Below are 22,541 nucleotides of genomic sequence, written 5' to 3'. Positions count from 1 at the left end.
AATTTCCCATCATACGATATGCTCAATGACTCAATACGCATCACATCGCGTACGCCAATTGAATAATTTTGCGTCAGTGTTCCTAATTTTCAAAAATGACACTTTAATAAAGCTTAGTCGTTATGAATATTTCAAAATATCCAAAATGTCAGCTTAGAATAAGTAAATATAAGTACACAGGAGGCCCACAAAGAGTGCATGCAGTATTTCTTCGACATTTTTTCCCGAACTTTACTGCTTCTATGCTTCAAGCTTTTTGATACGCCGTACTCTTTCACTTTGACTTGAGGTAAAACATGATTTGATACTTAAAATTCTACTGAGTTTATGATACACCTTACTTACGAGTATATACTTTTTAAATCTATGTCCCAGATGCTCATAAATAGCAACAAAATTATCATAATAGCAAAACTCATTTCGAAATCGTAAGAAACAATATAACTCCGACCTCGTAAGACAATATAACTCCGACCTCGTAAGACAACATAACTGCGACCTCGTAAGACAACATAACTGCGACCTCGTAAGACAACATAACTCCGACCTCGTAAGACAACATAACTGCGACCTCGTAAGACAACATAACTCCGACCTCGAATGACAACATAACTCCGACCTCGTAAGACAACATAACTCCGACCTCGTAAGATAACATAACTCCGACCTCATAAGACAACATAACTCCGACCTCGTAAGACAACAAAACTCCGACCCCGTCAGAAATATTTGAAGGTCCTGCAGTCCCGGGCCTATACTACGTAAGTTCATCAGCCAATCATTGACGGCCTTTCAAGCAAAATCCACCAATCATAGAAAAGAAAATAGACCGTAAGTACTTACGTTCACTTAGCGAGTTTTGAAAGTATGGCCCCCGGTCCACACGCAGGCAGCGGGAGCTCCTCTCTAATCCCCGCGACGCAAGAGTCGCTGTAACGCTAGACTCGGCACACCCGACCGCCGGGGAGGACTAGTGTTTTCTCTTATCTCTGTAATACTTCCTCTTTTTTATGCTTAGAATTTGTCTTCATTTTAAACATGGTGTCGAAATCATTTAATTTTTTGTCTGAATTCGTCTGATTTGTATTGTATGTACTTGTAAGTATTACTTTTTGTTTCTTTTATCCTGCTGCAACGATATTGTGTTGCCTGCACTGTATCTACTAGTGTTATTACTTTTACTTACTAATTTATCAGACTTTCCATCTTCTGGAAATTCAAAGCCTTATGCTACCGAACTGCCGCATGAAAAGAATATGATTGCGTAGTATTTCGACGATGCAAATTGTGGGGCTTCGGCATCGTAATTTCAAGTTGATGTTCAGTTTATACTCTTCAACGCCGCGAGTTTCCACAGCAATCCACCAGGTACTTAATGCTGGTGTCCGGTGCGTGGTAGGAAGCGGAAATTCTGCCGTACAAAAGTTTACGCAAATTTCTTCTCCATTACCGTGATATCCTACGTTCCGGATATTTGGTAATGAGTGCAGTCTTGCTTGTAGGGGCTTCACTTCATCACTAAATCTGAATAGAAATCATATTTAGTGCAGCTAAGTCTTGCCTATTCGGATAGTTCGATTGAAATGCGTTCGAGGTTATAATACACCACCTACGCCGTTCATTCCGCATTATTCCTAAATTCCGCATTAGCGGAGCCCATACTAGAATAATACAAAAATGCATCGTCTGTATTTTCCAACACACAAATTCATTTCAGTTTACTGCTCCCAACCGAAATGCAAGCGATGCTAGTCGCACTATTTATTTCACTGTCATTAGATTGCTAAGCAGACACGCCAAGGGAACTCATAATGACTCGTATATTATTGCAGAGCTCTTCTTAATATCTCTTGACAAGCTCTCAATAAAGAAGCTACGTTAATTTCTCTGTGCCAATCTCGAGTCTTGGCGAGCAATCTTGCGTGCCATCTCCAGATTACTCGCCTCGCCCTAACAAGAACTCCACGTTCAATTAATGCATCAATCTAGATCATGTTTTCAGAATTTATTCATTAGTACTTCTCCGATATATTTATTTTAAAAATTTTTGAGATTTCTTTGTGGCCATAAAAAGTTGTATCACAATTAATCAATGAATTCAAATAATTCATTTCAGCTTAACCTGCTTCAGCCTGCGTTGGGTGCCAAATTCATAAATTCTTTCCAGACCGAGCATGGAAAGAACATATTAAAATTTTTTGCTTATTTATTTCCTCCTAGTGATCGACGCCTCAATGACGCTGTATACCGCGCTCTCTGAAGAGCTTCTCATTACTATAACAGCTCTTCGGCTGCGTTGTGCCATTTCTAGAATCGAGGCTTTCAAATCACCGAGGAGAGGCTTTTTTTCGATTCTGCCGATGTAGGCGCTGGTGCCTACATGCGACCCTCATGGATAGACAGGGACGCCTGGGCCCGGAATCACCAACCCGCATTGTGGCCTGGCGCGCCTCTTTGTGCCGCCATCAACTTGCCGATTGATTGGAACTCGTCCAAATCCGCGATTATTTTGCGCTTTAAGTTTGGTTGATATGCGGATTCTGAAGGGAATTTGGTTATCAATCACCAGCTGCTCCTCCTCATAACTTTTAATTAAGGAATCGTGCTTTGTGGACGTGAGCCCCAGCACTGCAGCAGCTGAAACTTGTAATAAAAATATGTGTGGCTGACAGAGGACTTTAAAATACAAATGTTAAATCTTTTTTGGGGAATAGCGGCACTTTTCATTGAATGAATATTGCAATAAAATGAAGTTAATGACCTTAGGATATGAAAACCGAAGGAGGAATGAGATGAAGTCAGACAAGCTAATCACAGTATCACAAACTTAAATATTCCCAAAATATTCCTTCTGCGAATTTGACAATCAGCCTACATTCTGAAATTATCGCTTAATTTTACGATTCATAAATCAATCTGATCTTTTCTATTGCCCCAAAATACATCTTGGATTTTTATATTTTATCAGTCTTTCCAAAAGATTCTTCAATCAAGTTCTTGAAATTTATTATTTTTCTAGACTTTTTGAATGGTTTTAACATCAAACCATTTCTGCCGCTCGCTTGACCCAGGAGTTAAGAGCGATCGCCTTCTCAGTGTCACATGGACTGAGATGAATATTACTGCGCTTAGTTTATGCGTGCAATAGGCCTTTTTATTTGAGAAATTCAGAAAGATAACTAAGCTGCAGCACTGATTGTTATTTCCTGCTTAACTAAGAATTACTTAAGCAAAACTTGTATTAAATTTCCAACGTGAGAATGACGATTTGTTTATGTGCAACGACCGCCGCGTTTAAGAAATGTAATCGATTGTGATCTATCACCTCACGAAATTAGTACATCAGGTTCAGAGCATAAAGTTTTCGATGAATTGTTTTAGCACATCTAGTGTTGTTATAAGAGGTAATCAATTGTTTCAGTGCACCTATATATTGCATGCGCCTTCTTGTTTTTGCATTCTTAACGAGGTTATCTACAGCATTAAATCGGATGTGTGTCCGGTGATCAATCGACACACATGACGGTAATTTATCAGTGGCACTGATAAATCTAGTAAAACGGCATTCATTTATCAATGGCGCTGATCAAACGACTCGCTCGACGTGGGTTATGAGCGCGACTGCTTAACTTTTATCCAGTTAAGCTTGACGGAATCTACCGGGAGTAACTTAGTAACTTAGGTGTAATTTTCTCCTTACGTTATTAACTTGATTCTTTCATTAGCTGTACCTGCGTGTTAACGACTTAACGGGATTGCGTATGGAGTTCTTTATTGGAATTGTTCTGAACATACGATATCCCTCTGGTATTAGCTAAATTAACATTAAATATTATCATGAAAAACCTTCATATTTGTGAATGTATACCTGAAATCACCCAATCTTTTTGGTCACAGTATCTACAATACATGCATCGTAGGTTCGACTGGTCAATATAACTTGTTTCAAGGTAAATTGTTGCTTCACTGCAATGATAATTAATTCAACCATTCAGCATGTATGGAGATTTAAACTTAGGAGGCTTTGAAGCAGCCAATTTATCTATTAATGAAACAGTAAAAAAAATCCTTCCATGAAATAGAATCCCTTTATCCCGTTAAATCGTGCAGATTTAGACCATGAGAACTATAAAAATACCTGTGTTTCAATTGAAATTGTTATTAAAGTTTTCGTAATTTAAAAATTTATAATTCTTAATCTCTGAAAATCGGTATCCATATGACACAACTCAAGATAAAATCTGCAATATTTTAATTGAAAAGTACTCATTTTCACTGAATAACTAGTACATGTAACTGTTGTTGTTTTTCTCCCATTGGAGAATGATCGTTTGTCTGCCCTTTTATCCTATGAAGGTAAGCCCATCACAAGACTTCAATATAAGCTCTCAATATGAAAGGCCTGTTAAATTCTCTAGAGAATAATTGAATTCTTAATTAAAACACTTACGCACCTAATGACATTTTGGTGGGATTTCACCAATGGCTAATTCTCATTTGAATTAAGTATCATCTCAAGATTACTTGATTTGATCAGCGAACGATTAAATCGTCAATTTATTTCCAAATGAGTTTCGAAGATGATTTTCCTTTTAAAATCTATGTTCTTCCAATATCTTATGTCTGATGTAGAATAGCTCTTAAGAAAGCCATTGGTTACTGAATAACCTCAGAGAAGCTTTATATTGATGTAAAATGTGTTTAATTTCTATGAGTTTTCGTCGCAAACGCCTTTTTTACTATAATCTAAATATTTTACAGCAATTTGCCCTATTTTGCTTGTAAATTTTTCAAACCATTACTGGATTTGCCTCCCGTAGAGTATTTAAATACTCTATTGCCTCCTATTTTATACCCTATTGTCCGCCATAGAAATGTAATACTCTATTGCCTCCTATTTTATACCCTATTGTTTGTCATAGAAATGTAGCACTATCTAATTTTTACACCGAGATGTGTCCCGTAGAATATTCCGTTGCTCTATTGCCTCTAAGTTTCATATCCCCTTGCCTCGCATGGAATATTTTCAATGAAATAAAAGGCACATTTTTTTGGCCAGGACGTGATCAGCCACGGGTCGTCGGTGCTGTACACCGCCACCCACCACCGGGTCTTCATCCGCCAGGTGACGGTGGTGGTCCCCAAGACTTGGTCAGGGGGGCCATGCCCCCGACCTGTCATGACCGCTCCCCACCCCCCTCAGGAGGCCGCCATCAGTGTGGGCGCCCCCCATCCTGTGTATGGCCACGCCCCCTGGACTCTGCAGGTTATATCCTCACCACTTGCTGTAATACTTAACTAATATTATGTACAATGTGATCACGTCACGTGAAGATATGAAATAACTGGAAAAAGACTTTGTATGGATGTCATTCGGTGAATGTGCCATGATTTTATTATGTAGCAGGTAAAAAAATAGTGTTTATTTATTAATTTGTTTGTACTTTGATGCATATTATGCTATGGGCAATTATTAACACGGTGATTGTCCTTTTATTTATTGTTTTTAATTCTGTTATGACCATTTTTCCCGAGCTGTTTCAATAAGCAAATACATACACAGCTTCATTCGTTTTTTTTAGTTCTCATTTATATTCAGTGAAATGAAGTACTTCTTACCGACAATGTGTTACTTTTTAGGAAAAGCTAAGCATTAACAAGTACTTATTGAGGGCAAAATTTATTGGATTAGAATTATTACGAATCGCTATTTGATTTTACCCGTATTGTATATTGTTTTTGCCCCAATAAGATGATCCTATTTTTGTTCGTTTACTTCGTAGTTGTCTATTTACAATGTGATTAATCTATGAATCTATATGAGTAAATAATTGTCATGAAATTTTGTCGACTTACATTTTCAATCCCTTTTATAGTTATTTATTAATAGCTCAGTGTTGTGTAAGCCACACTCCCTTATGTTGTCCTCAGGTTGGAGGTTGCGGTGCTCCTGGCAAGCGCATCTACTTCACGCCGGACTTCCTGGACCACCGCAACCACTCGGCCGTGTTCTCGGGTGAGTCAAACTTAGCAACCACTCGGCCGTGTTCTCGGGTGAGTCGAGCCTAAAGCCTCATGCATACATCACGAGCAATCGTTGTGAGCTATCTAATTATGAACACCTATTAATTGTTCAGTTGAAAATTAATAAATTATTTCAACCTTTTTTAGTGTCAACTTCGTTTACTTTATTCAGTTTTCGATCGTCCGGTTCGTATGACCTGGAATGCAACGCGACAAATACAAAATAATTAGGTTGTTTTTACCTCTCGAGGTAGGTTTTTAGATAGGGCGGTCAAAATCTGCTGAATGCATTGGGATAATTCCATTATTCCGACGGCAAGGCAAGAAATGTCATCCGTGAACGAAAGATGGCCAAAGTTAAAAGTGCTCCGTGGCCCTTGTAACGTGAAAAAGTGTCCAATTAAGTCTCGAGTTTTAAAAAAATGTTCCAAGTTTTGGTTTTTTGCCTGAAAATTTTCGTTGCATTATTCCATGCCAACCGTGCTTCTTTGCCCAGCGTGAAGTATGGGGGAAATATTGGGAACGTCAGGACTTGAAAATTTTGATGAATGTCTTTCATCACAGGTCTTAAAATTTATTTAAGTACGTTCATTGAGAGAGTAAATAAAATTTTTATTCAATATTTTTTAAATTTATTGTATGGAATCTGTTGTCCTTTCATTTCTCTGTTTTTATTAATAAATAACTTCTAATTTTTATCGTGTTTAATCACTGGCAATATTTTTAAAATTATATATCAGCTATATTTCACTTACTCGTATATTTACTTCAAACCTCAGAATATTGTGATCATCTTGTCATCATCCATTCGACCATTTATAATATCCCAGAAACAATTGTGGGAAGTATAAAGTTAATGCTGCATGAATGTCGCCAGTGAACGAATAAATCATTTCTGAATATGACGAAAGTCCTGCATTAATCCTTTAAAACGTTCCATTGCTAAGATTTTCTATTTTGCGTCCAGCTGATGCATCTCGAATGAACACAACGTTTAGATTTAGTGTTGAGTGCATTCAGTATTCCCTGCTAGTCTTGCTTCGGTCTTCACACGGTCTCGCTTCAGACGATTATTTAAACATGACGTCTCATTCACTCCGAGTCTCCTCAAGCAACGTCGAATTCGCTACCTAACCTCGACTTCCGCATCGCAGTTTCGGCTTCAAGTTTTCTTTCTTCAAATCAGAGCATTAAAAATGATGCCAGGGATTGTCCGACCATCGGTCTTATATTAGTTCATAGTAATTTTCCCATTGAATTTGAAGTTTTCTCTTCGTGAGTAGTTGAATGTGAATTTTTGAAATCCATTTTATTCTTTTACTGAAGATTTCTTATTTGGTTGAATGATTTCTTTTCTTTTATGTGTCGGCCTAATTATCAGGTAGCCCTTATTGGCTGCTTTTTAATTTCATTAGAAGTATCTACAAGTATTAAGTGGATGGAATTTAATGGATAATATTCCTATTACACGTTGAAAGCCCTGTAGCTCATTTTAATGAATTACAAAGTAATTCAAACCAAAGATGCAATTATTGTGAAATCTTCTAACCTGGAGTCTGGGAGGAAAACAACACGGGACTCGAATTTCGATCTTGTTTAGGCATCTCTTGCACTTTAATCCTCTCGAACCAATGCAAGCCTAAATTGCATTCCAGCAAAATTCAATTGAGAACAGCTGGGCGTTATGCGCCAGCATTGACGGTGGCTGGCTTCGTTGGTATGCCGTTCATGTTTGTCCATCAAAAGAGCTCACGGCCATCAAAAGAAACGACACAATACCGTCAATATGGCATTTCAATAACGCTTTCGTCTTCACATGGAGGCGCACGCTCCAGTGATAAGTCCAGCGTTGGTGATTCAACTCAACTGCCGATTACAATGCGAGCATTTAACCCTGCCTGCTAAGCGACACATTTGATATTGTTCACTGCATTATTGTACGTGTCATTAGAGACATCATAAAATTAATCCTCTTCATGAGAGCATATTCCTATTCAACAACGCTATTGAAACAATGCATCAAGTCAATGCATGGGCACTGCGATGGGTTGCTGCCTTTTCACTTTGTTAGTCAGCTTTTTTTTTCTACTCAAGCCACACTTAGGATCTAGTGTTTGCTTACACATTTATCGTTGAGTTTTTTGTTTACAATAGTGTACCCAATTGATTGAGAAAAGAAAGTTCTAAAAACAATTCATTTATAGCGGGCATGCAGTGGTTTCCCGCAATCTGCTTCACGATTTAGCTTCTTTCGGAGCTTGCCGACGGCCTTCGACGAGTTCCACATTCTTCAGTCGCGTTCCTTAGTCCAGCAAATCCAACCCGGATCCTATTTTCATTCTTCGCTAACTTCAGGAATGCCCGCCATCACGAATCGAATTCTTGGCCTCAACAAAATAGAAAAAAGAAATTCTCCTTTCCATCTAAATCTTCCGCGAAAATAGAAGACGCGATCAAATTTTATACGTAGACACAACCTATCTTATATATCTTTATAGATTTTCCAACTTTACTAGATTTTTAAAAAAATATAAGGAAGCCGTCCGCACTTTTCGCTGACTCGTATTAATTTCTAAGCGCCGCTCCTCAGTAGCACTCCTAGATTTTACAACTTAATGTATTGTATGATTTTAATCTTCTAATCTGTTATCCTCGAACATATTGTTTTTTTCCACATTATAAACATTGAGACTCGCAATTTCATGACAACAAATTAGCCTCTAAAGCGTCTCCAAAACAAGCCGTAACGATCCAGTCATTAATGCTGTTTTCGATCGCTGGAGCTTTCGTCGTGTTTCGTTCTGCAGGGAAATAAAAATCACTTCCGTTGAACCAAGTTCAGCTTTCCGTTGAACCAATTCAAATTTTAAGAAACATTTGGAACAAGAGGCCGGTTAACTTAATCCATTTCACCTTAAATTATCTCGATTCAAGCAAAAAATAATAGAAACCATTGTTTTTGCTCAAAAAATTACAAATTACTGTCAAATGTGTATGATGGAATTTTCTTTGGCTTACAGAAAAGTTCTAAAATGGGAGTATTTCCATTTCCCACTAAGCGACTATTGTTCATAAAAATCATTTACTAACTACGAGGTGTACTCAGTGGCAGCTGCAATTAAATTAAGTATTCGAAGGAGCGAAGAACTAATTAACTCGCTTCCTTGAAGTTCTCGCTGAATATTGTTGATCATTAACTATATTCACTTAGTAGGTACGGTCGAATAATAAAAAAAAAACCTCATTCTTTCCATTAATTAATGCAAAAATCGGGCGTGGAATTTTAACCATAATTTTACTGGGCCCCAGGTTGGTCCAGTGCATGGTTGTTCAGAGTAGCCGGATTGGAGCAGAGAGGTGCGAGTTTGATCTCAGCTCTGTGCGCCAGCTAGTCTCTGGTTAGATTCGGCAAGGAGGCCGGGCGGTTAAGCAAGGCCAAATTGGAGCAGTGAGTTGCGTGTTCGAGACCACCAACAAGTTACGGCCCAGTAAACGCGGAAACCGCTATTACTATTTTATTATTATATTTACGTCGGCGATGTAAAAGATTACAAGCATCGAATTTATGTTATATTGGTCATACATGCATGGAGCTAATTAAAATTTTTCATATTAATTACACTGCATAAGTGTATCAATGTATCTAAAATACTAATTTCAACAATTAATCATATTGTAATCATCGTTTTTTAAGCCTTCTATTTTGTGTAACCAGATTTTACTTTTTATAATTTATTATTATGTTCCTTCAGAAGCTCTTCTTGTTGTCTATCAAACATTGACTTTGGATTTGTTTTTGCTTGAAAAAAATTCGAAATAAATAGTATTGTAAAATTACTGCGTTCCGACAAACGTGCGGCGCTATATTATAAAGCGGTGTTATGTTACTAACATAAGATATATTATGATGGTGTGGCAGAAAATAATAGACCTGATGACAAGAGGACAGAGACAGTTGTCGGCAGATGCAATGGCAGGTGCAGTTGCAGGTGCAGTTGCAGGTGCAGGTGCAGTTGCAGGTGCAGTTGCAGGTGCAGTTGCAGGTTCAGACCATGCATGGTTTCTGAAATCTGTCCACTATTTAATGACTGTGTACCTTGTTTGTTGCTCAAATTTCAACCTTTTTATCGGGAATATCGCTCATTCTGTATTCGAAAGGTGTGTTATAATTTATTTTCAAGATCTGTATGTTTAGCTGCACTAAGGGTGAATTCTTTTTGCTTGATGTTCATGTAATCGAGGGGCGAGGGATTTAATAAAAGTAACATGTAATGTCATCAATATTTAAAACAAATTTAAATCAATTGAAAAAAATTAGTTTGCTTTTTTCCAGCGCTCTACTGTTTAGTGTCTCCCAAAGTCGTCGTCTGGAGCTTTTCTGTTCATAAAGCTTCTGCACCTACATTGTATAGGTAAGGTCATCCTTATCTAAACTCAAATATAAGCCTCTCGGGGAGATTATATTTCATTTTTGAGACAGATGTGAGATCACAAATTCAAAGGACCTGCAATTTTCCAACGGAAAAAAATTCACTGAAAATTTTCACTGTTTTTGCTAGTATTGTGATCCCTTTTGACCTCCAGTTTAGCTCAATCCAATATCAATTCGGAATCATTTCTGAGACTGCATTCACTTGTGAAGGAAAAAATGCTGGTTGCGGACGCCCTGTTTATTTGCGACAAACTTCGATCAATCGTCAAGGTGTTTTATCAAAGCAAACTATCAATTTGAACTTTACTGGCCCCGGCACCTCCACAGGTTTGCTTGTAGTTCTTTTGTTATAGAAACTGTAATTACTGCATTCGTATCACGTCAGTGAAATTTTTAGATTCTTTCTGCTGGAAACACGATAACTTATCTTCAAGTAGTGGTCATGTTAATTAGATATGAGAACTTCGTAATTTATTTTTAAGTTTGCCTTAATTAGTTAACTTTGAACTAATTACATTGGTAAGACGTCAAGATTTGATCACTTCTCTCTGACTCGAATAGAGTCATAACTGCTGCGCCTAGATTCATTAATTATATTTCAAATTCCTAATTCGCTTGAAGTGATCCGATATTTTTAAAAATTGTATCTCTTCGGATGCCGTTAACATTTTATTCAATTGACTTTAATGTCGAGCAGGCATTCATTATCTAGAAATAAAAGTCACTCGATGTCTGTGAAAATTTTATTTCCAATTTCCATTGAACTTAACTTGTGTTATATTCTAACGAGATAGAAGTGCAGCTGTTATTCCTGCGAGTCGTTGCAGCGACGCATTCATAAGAATTTCTCCGAGGATTAAAAGCCGAGGTTAATTGTGGCAACGCCTTGAAGATGCAAGCAAGCAATCTCCACAAGACTCGATGACTGCTTATGAAATGCATATCCGAGGATACTGTGTTACGCCTGGGAAATTATGCGAAACGCATTGTTATGAGGCATCAATAATGCAATAAATTTAATGAAATTGTCAGTGAATGTACAGATATTCAATAACAGGCTTTCGATGAAGGCGGCAGATCTACACTAAGAATTTTGTAAATTAAATCTTGTAAATTCAAGACTAATATTCCATGAAATTCTTTGTTTAATTTGTATTTTGTCGCGTCGTAATCATATATTTGTAAAACCCCAGCAGTACATTTTTTTAGCCTTTTAAGAATTAGAACCGAGAAGCATTTGCTTTCTCGGTTTAAAACGTGTATACAAATAGTGAAAGTTAAATTTTTATTCCGGCTCCAAAAATTTTTCCATAGAATCAACATCTACTAAGAAATCACAAAAAGGACTTTCATTTCATGTTTACGTCCAAGATGGTGAACTTACATCCAAGTTCACCAGATGCACATAAATTCAATCGCGCTTCTCTATTCTCACCGTGTCGCGATGGTAAATTCATTTTGTATAAGCAGGTCTTGTTTTATAATATCATTTAGCAAAGAGTTTCGTCCAATGCTGTAAAGTTACAGTTCGTCTCCATCATTTGCATGACGAAGTACGCATGCATCGTGCTGCTGAGTTGCGTAACTTCGTCTTCGAGACGCTTGCTAACTTTTTTCTTAAGGTCATTTCACTCGCACGTCTTCGGACGATGCATGTCACAAGCCACTACGCGCGCTACCCTCGCTCTACTTGTAATGCTACACCGAAATTTTGCGACTTGTCTCTCCAAGAAATTACCGGCATCGTAAATTATATAAAACTTCAAGTGTCGCTGGGAATTTTAAGTCCTGCCACCTCCGTTTTTGCGAGGGCGAGTTTTTCGGGTGTAATTTATTTCAGCGGAAGTCCATTGGGAAATGTGCGGTTTTGGGGCTCGTATATTACACGTGTTTTTCCTGGAGGTTTAAAATTTCCTGTTGCGTGCTTGCTGTAGGGAGTGCGGCGCAATTATTTTGTTCGGATAATTGAATTTTTTAATGCGGATCACGCATCATTTTAAATTACTCCATACTATTCCATTGCATACCGTGGAATTTTGTTGGAAAATCTTGATCTATAGTTTCAGATGAACCATAAAATTGCTTCTTTGCCTGACGTTTTTGACTGGGATGGAGAAACCATTTACGGACTCACATGTCTGTAACAATCACTCTTGCCTACAGACTTGCATGTCTGTAATACTCTTGCCTACAGACTTACCTGTCTGTAACACTCTTACCTACAGATTGCCTGTCTGTAACACTCTTGCCTACAGATTGCCTGTCTGTAGCACTCTTGCCTACAGACTTACCTGTCTGTAACACTCTTGCCTACAGACTTACATGTCTGTAATACTCTTGCCTACAGACTTACCTGTCTGTAACACTCTTACCTACAGANCACCACACATGTCAAAGTCAGCGTCCCGCCACACAGGTCAAAGTCAGCGTCCGCCACACAGGTCAAAGTCAGCGTCCACCACACATGGCAATTCGTTCAGCCTGACGTGTCGCGTCATGTTTGTGCTGTAATTCAATTTCTCCCGCCATGTTTTATGCTCCTTTACGCCTTTTTTAGGGGCAACTTAACGAGAAAAGTCAAGTGCATTGGGCGCCTACTTGTTGTTTCTTACGCCTTATTGCGCCCCGGTGCGGCCTATAGCTTGCTGATCCTCAGTCAACTTACTTACAATTCTCAGTTTATTCGTTTGCTATTATATGTTGTCGCTGTATTTATGTTGCAGCTCATTTGTATATATATTGTTTATTTCTCGAGTAACCACTGATTACTGGTCTCCTGAATTGATGTTTTTGAATTGTGGTCGCAGTATTCAATTCTGTGATGAATTTAAGTCTTCTTTTGCGAACAAATTTTTTCTTTTGTGTGCTATCTAAAATAAATTCACGCATGACGAAATTCCCTTTTTTTAGTTTGAATGGGAAACTCTGGAAAATAATCGTTCGATACTTGAGCTGCAAATATAACTGTTTCAGCCCACTTATTTAGCAAAGGAAGAGCTCGACTTGACTAGGAAGCTTGTTTTCGGTCACGCCACTTCATGCCGCAGAGGCCACAAAAATGTTATTTGCTGCCGCTTAAGCCTATTTGCGAGCGATTATGTCTATGCCTGGCTTAGGCAGACGCTCAGCATTTGGCTTTTTCCTGTGCTAAATTTGTTGCGTACGCTCGGACGGCTATAGCCGAGCGCAGTCCATTTCTTGTTGATGTAATAACAGGAATAATTGCAAGTTCAGTCGTGAAGAGCCGAACCCCAAAATGAATACGGTAAACAAGTTGAAGATGGCGGGTTGAAAGAACACACTGATGAATTTCTGACGTAGAAATAAAGTAAGGCCAGTCAATCTCAGGATCGGATTAATGTATACTGTGGAAGAAATAAATTTAAATTATAAATTCTGCAATTGCCCGGGTAAACAAATGACGATTAAAATAAATGATCAAAATATCACCACTGCACGGTAAACATTACGAACCTGAGATTTAAATGCTCAGTGTGGTGATCACTTCATGAAGGACGAATAATTGGAGGACAATAGTGGAAATCAGTTTAAAAGGTGTGAAGTTGGATAAGAAAAATAGTTAGAACAGTTGAAGGGTACAGTAACGCCCTTCTTGAGCAAAGAACTCTAAAAATTGAATCTATTTATTTGATTTAGATGACGTTGTAGAGGACACAGATTTATTGCTGTACATATAAATTTTTAAGTGGCAATGTAGGTTTATAATTTCGGTTTTTTATTTTCACGTTTCAATCCTCTTAGCTGTGGTCTTCAGCAGTTGGGCGTTTTGTTTATCATTGTGTCCAGTGTTCTTGCCGTGGAGGTACGTTAATCGTTAGCTCTGTGAATATATTTGTGATTGTTCAATTTTAGAGTGAATCGTTTAGTGTTATTGATTATTTGTGCGTGCTAATTTGTTTATTATATATTCATATTCTCGAGATAAGTATTTCAAGTGTTATTCTTGTCCTATTTCAGGAATTTCTTGACAAAACAAGGAATAGAAAAACAGGTTTATGGCATGACGGTAGAAATACTTGGACGTTGAGGCAGGTAAGTTGAGAATCGGTTGAATGGCTGATATAACTGGCTATCGCACTGATCACTTCAGAAATGTCAATCTTTTGAATCTAGTTAAGAATACCGAGATTTCGAGATTTAAACACAGATGTGGTCACTGGCGGCACGTGTAATGTGAGACAAACGATAACTGATGCTGATGAGGACTGTCTAAGATCCGCGGCAGAACCCCTGATTTAGACTAACACTTATTCTTCGGCTGGCTGAATTCAGAGAAGCGGATTCTAGAAGCAAGATAATTCGGGTTTATAGTTTAATAAATAAACTCTAGCCTAATACAAATTAACGGTGAGAAATTAGGAATTTCTCACACACTCCCCGGGCGACAAAAACTAAGATGCATGAACGCCCCGAAGACGAGCGCGACAAAGCTCGGCCGCCGCTCTTTTAGGTCTATCAGGGCAGGAATCTGACGATGCTGTGTGCGGAAGATCTGAATTAGGTTCAGGGGCTCGGTATGAAGGTACCGTAGTGAGACTTATTTCTAACGGGTACAACAAAGAAATGGCGTACTCCCCGGTGGAGCGGTCGGGCCTTATAACCTCCACAGAGCGAGTTATGCCGTAGCGACCTGGAAATAATTTAGTTACTCTGGCCAAGGACCACATGGGCCTTGGTTTGACAGGAGACGTTACAAGTACAATATCGCCGATTTTAATTCTATTTTCCCATGAAGGTTCATAACTGTTTCGCGTGGCTTCGCGTAATGATAGTAGGTATTCGTCGTACCAAATTTCCTTAAATTTGTGCATAATCTCTTCACGGTTTTCTAGTGAAAGTGTAATTGATTTCAATGTTGGCTTTACTATCTCGCTGCCAGAATGTTGCCCAAACATTAAATTTGTTGAATTACACGATTTCAGAAATGAATTGGGAGAAGTTATCGTATGAGAAGGATCGGCATTGTCATGAGAAGTTAACGGTCTAGAATTTACGGCATCTTGAATATCTGAAAGGAGTGTCAGAAATTGAAAATACTCCATTTTACTCTTACCAATGCATTTGTGCAAACAGTTTTTAACTACCTTGATGAGCCGCTCCCAGGCTGCACCGTACCATGCGCTGTAGAGAGGAATACGGACATGTTTTACATTGTTCCGGGCAAGAAACTCTGACACGTAGTCGTCTGAAAAAGAAGAATTTAGAAATTTCGCAGCCCGGGTAAAGGTTGGAGCGTTGTCGCTGAAATGAAAAAATGAATTAGAATGAAAATTGGAGCAATGTCATTTTTTCAACATCGTTCATTTCGGCGTTGTTTCATCGTTGAAATCACGTTAAATTCTGACTTTAAAATAACATAGATATATTCGCGAACTTACCGTCGGATGCCAACGCGATTTCAACGTTGAAACAATGTCAAAATGTACGATATTGAAGAAATGGCTTTGCTTCAATTTTCATTTCGGACTAATATTCAACGTTATTTCAACGTCGTTAGTTTCGTTGTTTCAACGTTGATTCAACCTGACATTGCCTGCTGGAAATAAAGATACTAAATATATACTCTGCAATATACGTATGCACGGAGGAATTCAGCAGTTCATCTCCAGGTAGTTTCATCCGGTTACTCGGTATTATTTGACTGCTTAAATGCAAAAATACTACCAATTAGTAATAACTGTACTCAATATATATATTCACCCTGTACTCATCTTGCAACTGGGTGCAATTCTTGGCATGATGATTGGATCATTTATTTAGAATAGATCCAGCTGGCCTAAAATCTAAATTTAAACACATCAGCCAAGTTATGAAAGAATTAATGGTCANTATGTTGCGAGTAAATAGTATTTCCTTCTGTAGATCCATCCCTCTTGCTCATCTGTGAGACTGTGAGTAACGCGCGCAATTAACAATCTTGCATGGGACCTTCTCTGTGTTGCCTGACTTGACGTTCATACGATCATAGCTACCGTAACTAAAGCCGATTTCTGATGGCCTGCAAACCTGTTTCTAGTTGCCTGGAACGTTTTTTTTAAGGCGGAACGCTTTTTTTATGTGAACCACAAATTTTAGAATTCCAGCCTGTTCAGAGGCCAACTTTATCTGCAAGAAGGCTTTACGGATATCTGACAGTACTAAATATTTGTCATACCTCAAACCAATTAGAAGATTTAACATATGATATTGGCCATCAAGTTCACTCCAGGGAAGGCGGCTTCGTTCAACGATGGCTCTTTACCCACCTTCGCACTGCAATTTAACACTGGTCTCACTTTTGTGGTGCAGGTTGGATCGGCTTTGATTAAATTATTCTAGAGGGATAGATTAATTAGATAATTATTAAATAATTAGGACTCCGACTACCTAACTCAGTTGAGTGACAGTGGTTGTTGATCAATAAGGTCAGAAGGGCATCTCTTACCATCTGAGTGTAGCTGCAGTAACATTCCTCTGTGTTGTGTTGTATGGAGTGAGTTGTATTCCTCTCATGCACAATTGGCCGCGCGCTGCCCGCTCTCATCGCGGCCATAAAGAAGGCGTCTGGCCAAAGCCCATTATTGTCGTGTTTGTAGCTGCTGTTCCTTGTTTATTTTGCAACACTTATTGAAAACTGGCTTGCTGAAGCTCCCTCAGCACAGCAGCCAACCTCACCAAATTTCCCTTGAGGAGAGTTGTACAACGCTACTCTTCCCCACCGCCCCAACCCTCCCCCTGCTCTCTATTTATAACGCCCATGATGACTAGTTCTCGCTACATGCTACATCTCGTCTCTGTTTCGATAGCGTCGCTTATTAAACTTTTTTTACCTTCTTTATCACTTAGTTTTCATCATCGACATTTATCGTTTCTTCTTTAGATACTTTTCATTTAACCAGTTTACTTTCTTATTCACTATTCATTCAAGATTCTTCTTCTTTGTAAACAAGTGCAAATCAAGATCGTGAATTTTTACAATTTCTCATTTCCCTTACATTGAGTCCTATTTCGTGTTCAATTCTTTAATTCAGACGAAACATTATTATAATATCGAGTTGGAATTTCCAATATTCGTTGTTTACTTGCGATTGTATGAATTTCTTCAATCTATTCTTCTATAAGGTAATACTTGATAAATTCTTACCTAAATTATGAAATTAAATAATTTAAAGAATTATGAAAATTTTTTATATTATTTACTTTTTCTATTCGATTTAGCTTAATAATTCACTCCGCATCGTAAGACTTTGCACTCTAAGCTCTCTTCAGTCACTTATGAAAAGTAAATAGTATTATTCAGCTGAAAATTATGGTTGCTCTGTGATAGATTAACACATAACCCATAACTATGTCTATAATAAATGAACACAAAACACATAACTATATCTGGAATAAATAACACATAAAATAACACAAATTGCTCCACGTTGTTCCAAGTATGTCTGGAATAGATTAACACATAACCCATAACTATGTCTGGTATAAATTAACACTCTACCCATAACTATGTCCGGAATAAATCAAAACATAACCCAATACTATGTCATACTGAATAAAAATCATCATCTCTATTATATGCATCCGCCCACCGGATTAAAGCATGGTACCGCGTAATAAATTTTACGAACTTTATTGCATATGAAAATGCAGCGGAGTATCCGTCTGGAACATTAATAAACCTTTCGTCCCTTCAATGGAAAGTTAATAAACCTTTCCTCTTTTCAATAGAAAGTGAATTAACCTTTCGTCTTTTCAAATGCGTTCTGCCGCGAGATCTTTTGGAAATGATGGCCTAATCTCCTTGGAAAATATTTTCGCTTGCGCCTCGATTCTTAATATACTTCTTTTGTGAGAAGGAAGAATCTCCTTCATTTTAAAGTGTGCTGAGTTGCTCAGAATTGAATTGTTGCCGTCATTTTCGTTCTCAATTGCCGGAAGATATGCTGGTGCCGCAGACAAATAACGTTGACTTTGACGGCGCTGTTGGGGGTTTTTATGCCTGCGTCTGAAGTGACTTTGCACTCCGGCCTCGCAGCCAAAACAATGAACATAACAATCTCCTGGCTGCACGAACAGCCTTCAGACGATCTTCTCAGCAGTTCTCCACACATAGAGTATGTTCACTATTAACAAATATTTTCTGGTTCTCTTGGAGTCATTTTTGTAGTAGGTAGATTCCGAAAAATAGTTTTTTTTAAATGCTCTCATACGAGATTCATGGCTGATAATCGTTTGATCTTATACATTTCCTACGTTATTTCAAAGTTCACATTTGCGAAAGCGAGAAACTTTCGACAGATTCCTTTCATATAAATTTTTTAGTAAGTTTGTTTTCAGAAATGTCTTCAGTCGCACGGCTGCAGATATTCGTAATTAGATTTTGATTAGGTAAATAATTATTAACAGTCTATCGCAGAAACTAATTTGCTGTGTTGAATGCCTAAAATGTACTCTTGCGAATCTTCAAAGATGCGGTATCAAGGCCCATCCTGCAATATATGACGCGAAATATTTCTAAAATTCATAAGTATTGACATTAAAATTTTAAAATTAAAATTCTCAAAAACGAATACAACGATGTGTTTCGTCGAGGAATTCAGTGCGCTTTCCGTTCATAGTTTTCCAGCTCAGTGACCCGCGATACTTGGATAGTCATAATTAATGAGATACTTGAGATATATGAGAATGAAATACTTGGATAAGTCATAATTAATGAGATATATGAAAATGAGATACTTGGATAAGTCATAATTAATGAGATACTTGAGATATATGAGAATGAAATACTTGGATAAGTCATAAGTAATGAGATATATGAGAATGAGATACTTGGATAAGTCATAATTAATGAGATACTTGAAATATATGAGAATGAGATACTTGGATAAGTCATAATTAATGAGATACTTGAGATATATACGAATGAGATACTTGGATAAGTCATAATTAATGAGCGCGCTATGCCCAGGCACCTCACTGCATAATCGCTGCAACTCACGTTCTCATGATTTGTATTTATTTAATTCGTGGCCTTCAAACAATTGATTATATTATTTTCTAGCAGGCAGGCTGTTACAGTATGTAAAGCTCGATGAAGATTTCGACTATGTATTTTTTTAACTTATTTCAAAATATGTCTTATTTTTCGTACCTAAGGAGTTACAAATGAGTCAGCAAGGTCGAAATTAACCATGAACATTGAACTGATTGGTTTTTATAATATTAATTATATACAGTGGGGGGAAATAAATATTCGTACACTTGAAAAATCGTATTTTAATGTATGTAAGTACACAAACCTAACAGGAAAGGTGATTTAAATTATGTATAGAGACGCATAGTATTCAAAAATACTATCAAAAGAAATTAAATCTCAATGCAACAAATATTCAACCAAGTATTGAATTAAAATAATGCGGATTTATTGTTTTGTACGAATACTTTTTTCACCCCGAAAAGTGAACATGTTGCATTGTTTTTTGTTGCATTGAGATTTAATTTCTTTTGATAGTATTTTTGAATACTATGCGTCTCTATACATAATTTAAATCACTTTTCCTGTTAAGTTTATGTACTTACATACATTAAAATACGATTTTGCAAGTGTACGAATATTTATTTCCCCCCACTGTATTTAACGATGCTTTCGACAATTTTCTCGCCTATAATCAAAGCAAAGTAAATGATCGCAACAGATTTCAGTGCGATTGGGAAAATCTTTCGAACTTTATTTTAGAACAGATATTCCCATAAAAATTGAAAGGTGGCATTTCTGAACGTTTCTTTACGAATTCTGAACCCAATTGAGATGATTTTTAGAATATATCACTCTTTTTTAACATGAGCTGTAAATTTTATAGAAAAGGTCTGACGTGTGCCATATTTTCGTTAAAATTGTTTGGATATTTCACGGCGTCTTGCACGCAAGATGGTCGCGAAGAAACGCGTTCCAATGACGAACACCGAAAGTAAATTCTAAGACCGACGAAATGGTTGTGCGCATCAAGGAAATGAGGTGATATCCAGGATTGAGTGCCACGGTCTGTATAACACCTGGCACCTGCTTTTTCTGGCCACATCGTCCCATATTTCTTGCATAAATCTAAACTGCGCCAGAGATCGCCTGGAACAAAAGACTCAAGTTTTTGCAGCGCTTAAAATTGATGTTCTGCATTTGGAGCCGTCGAATACCACCTTAGCGCGAACTATACATCTTCTTTATTGTCTGTCTGCTGTTCAGGAGCTCAAGTCATGCACATTTTTTAATTTCTATTGATGGATTTTTTAGTTAGTTCAAACGAGTTCGCACTTAGCATCTATACGTTAAACTTTCAGATCTGATCTCAAGCTCGTATATTAATCTACTGCTGCCAATATGCTGTCGTGCCTTTCAATGTATCTTAAATATTGAAATTGATTTGATATAAAAAAATAATGATGAAAATTTCAATAAAACAAATTATCTGGTCTTCTATTAAACCTATTGATCTAATAGTATACTATTTGTCTTCATAATGATATACAATTTTCTCGCCCAAAAACACTTTTCAAACACGCATCCAAGTTGTGATCATTTTTCAATTTATATTTCTGTCAAATATATACGACCCTATGTTTATTTTTGCTCAGGACGACTTCTCTGCTAGTAATAATAAAATTTAATTAGAACAACATAATTTTGCTGGCATTTGGAGGGATCGCAGGCGCCCGTGAACGAAGCGACCGCATCGAGGGGACGGCGGAGAGACGACCGTCTTCCTACAAGACGGAGATCCCAATTGGCCACATCTCAGATACGCGTTCCCTGTCGTTATTCTGCCTGAATAATGCTCGTCTCAAATGTTCCTTTTTGCTTTCTTGTGGATTAAAGGACAAATTGAGGTGTTACGACGAGAATTGCCTGCCATTTTTATGCTCTAGATCTTTGAAATTAGGTGGACGAAACGTGAAAGTCCTTCATTTTTCCTGGGGTAGTCGTGCGGAGGTCGTCCAGTGCTATTCGTACGGCTGCATTAGGTTATCATAGTGAGACACTCCAGAGACACTTGTGTTTCCAGCCGAAATCATCTCTTTACGAAAGTTTTTCATCGCAAACTCAAATTGCTTCACTTACCGAATAACTACATAATGTTCCTAGGATAACTTTTTGAGTCTGTGCCGTGATAAGATCATCTTATATCTTTCTGACGAAATTTGTTGCTCATTCGAAATCACTAACTATAAGTGGCTCTGAGAAAATATTGGATGCAGAAACATTAAATCTTGTTTCACTTTTTGAGATGTTGGGCTTTATGACCCTCAAGTTTTTTAAACAAGCTAAAAAGATTGTTAGTTTATTTATAGTTGGAACTTGAAACTTACATTATTTAAATCATCGTTGCACTTCACTGCATGTGCAATAACTATGCATCGTTTGTTGTGGAATTTATTGGTAAAGCGCGCTAATTATATTTCAATTAACTGTAGGAGGATTATGTATTATAAATAATTTATGTTGGGATGAAGTTATCCTTGCTAATGGTTTAGAATTCTGATCCCGTTTGAGTCTTTAAATTTTTTTATTCGATCAATTATAGTAATATTTATTGATATTTTGTGTTTTAATTTTCGTTTTCGACAGGCGAGCTTCCCTTTCTCGACTCATAGATCTAGACTGTACATAGTTTAAATTTCCATTAAAGATTTGCTGCTGCAGAGCAATATTGGACTAATTACTATTATTATCCTTATAATAAATCTTGAATGCCAAAAACAATACACATAATGAATCTTTAATTCATCGTAAGTGTTGCAAGTTAAATTGAAATCAATTTTCTCTCTTTGCCTTTTTTGTTTATTTTTTAAATAACTTATCGATTATTTTCAACGAGGAAACATTCATTTAGGATATTGAAGTTCTGCGCTTGGAGGAAGTTATTTTGACGAATTATTGTATTTAATGCATTATATTTTAAACTCTACAGAAGGAAATTTACTGCGAATGCATTTAGGATTTAATTTCTTTCACATTATGAGAGGAAAATCAAATATATGACAAAGGGCATGTATTTTTACATGAAATTTTTTTATTTTATGTTTTGTAAAT

At 37.3% G+C, this 22,541-nt stretch overlaps 1 protein-coding gene across 1 annotated transcript in view; it reads left to right on the top strand.

Annotated features, from left to right (window-relative positions):
- The first annotated feature begins 5,064 nt into the window (after positions 1-5,064).
- Positions 5,065-22,541, top strand: part of LOC108671337 (calcium-activated chloride channel regulator 1) — a 56,056-nt gene continuing 38,579 nt past the window's right edge. The window contains exons 1-2 of the mRNA XM_018158863.2: positions 5,065-5,266; positions 5,932-6,016. Of these exons, the coding sequence (XP_018014352.2) occupies positions 5,180-5,266; positions 5,932-6,016 (172 nt within the window). The 5' untranslated portion in view covers positions 5,065-5,179. The remainder of the gene's footprint in view (positions 5,267-5,931; positions 6,017-22,541) is intronic.

The sequence above is a fragment of the Hyalella azteca genome, unplaced genomic scaffold (assembly GCF_000764305.2).
Source record: "Hyalella azteca isolate HAZT.00-mixed unplaced genomic scaffold, Hazt_2.0.2 contig9714, whole genome shotgun sequence".
NCBI classification, from domain to species: Eukaryota; Metazoa; Arthropoda; class Malacostraca; order Amphipoda; family Hyalellidae; genus Hyalella; species Hyalella azteca.
Note: the sequence above shows the minus strand (reverse complement) of the source record. Positions and strands in the feature narration are given on the sequence as shown.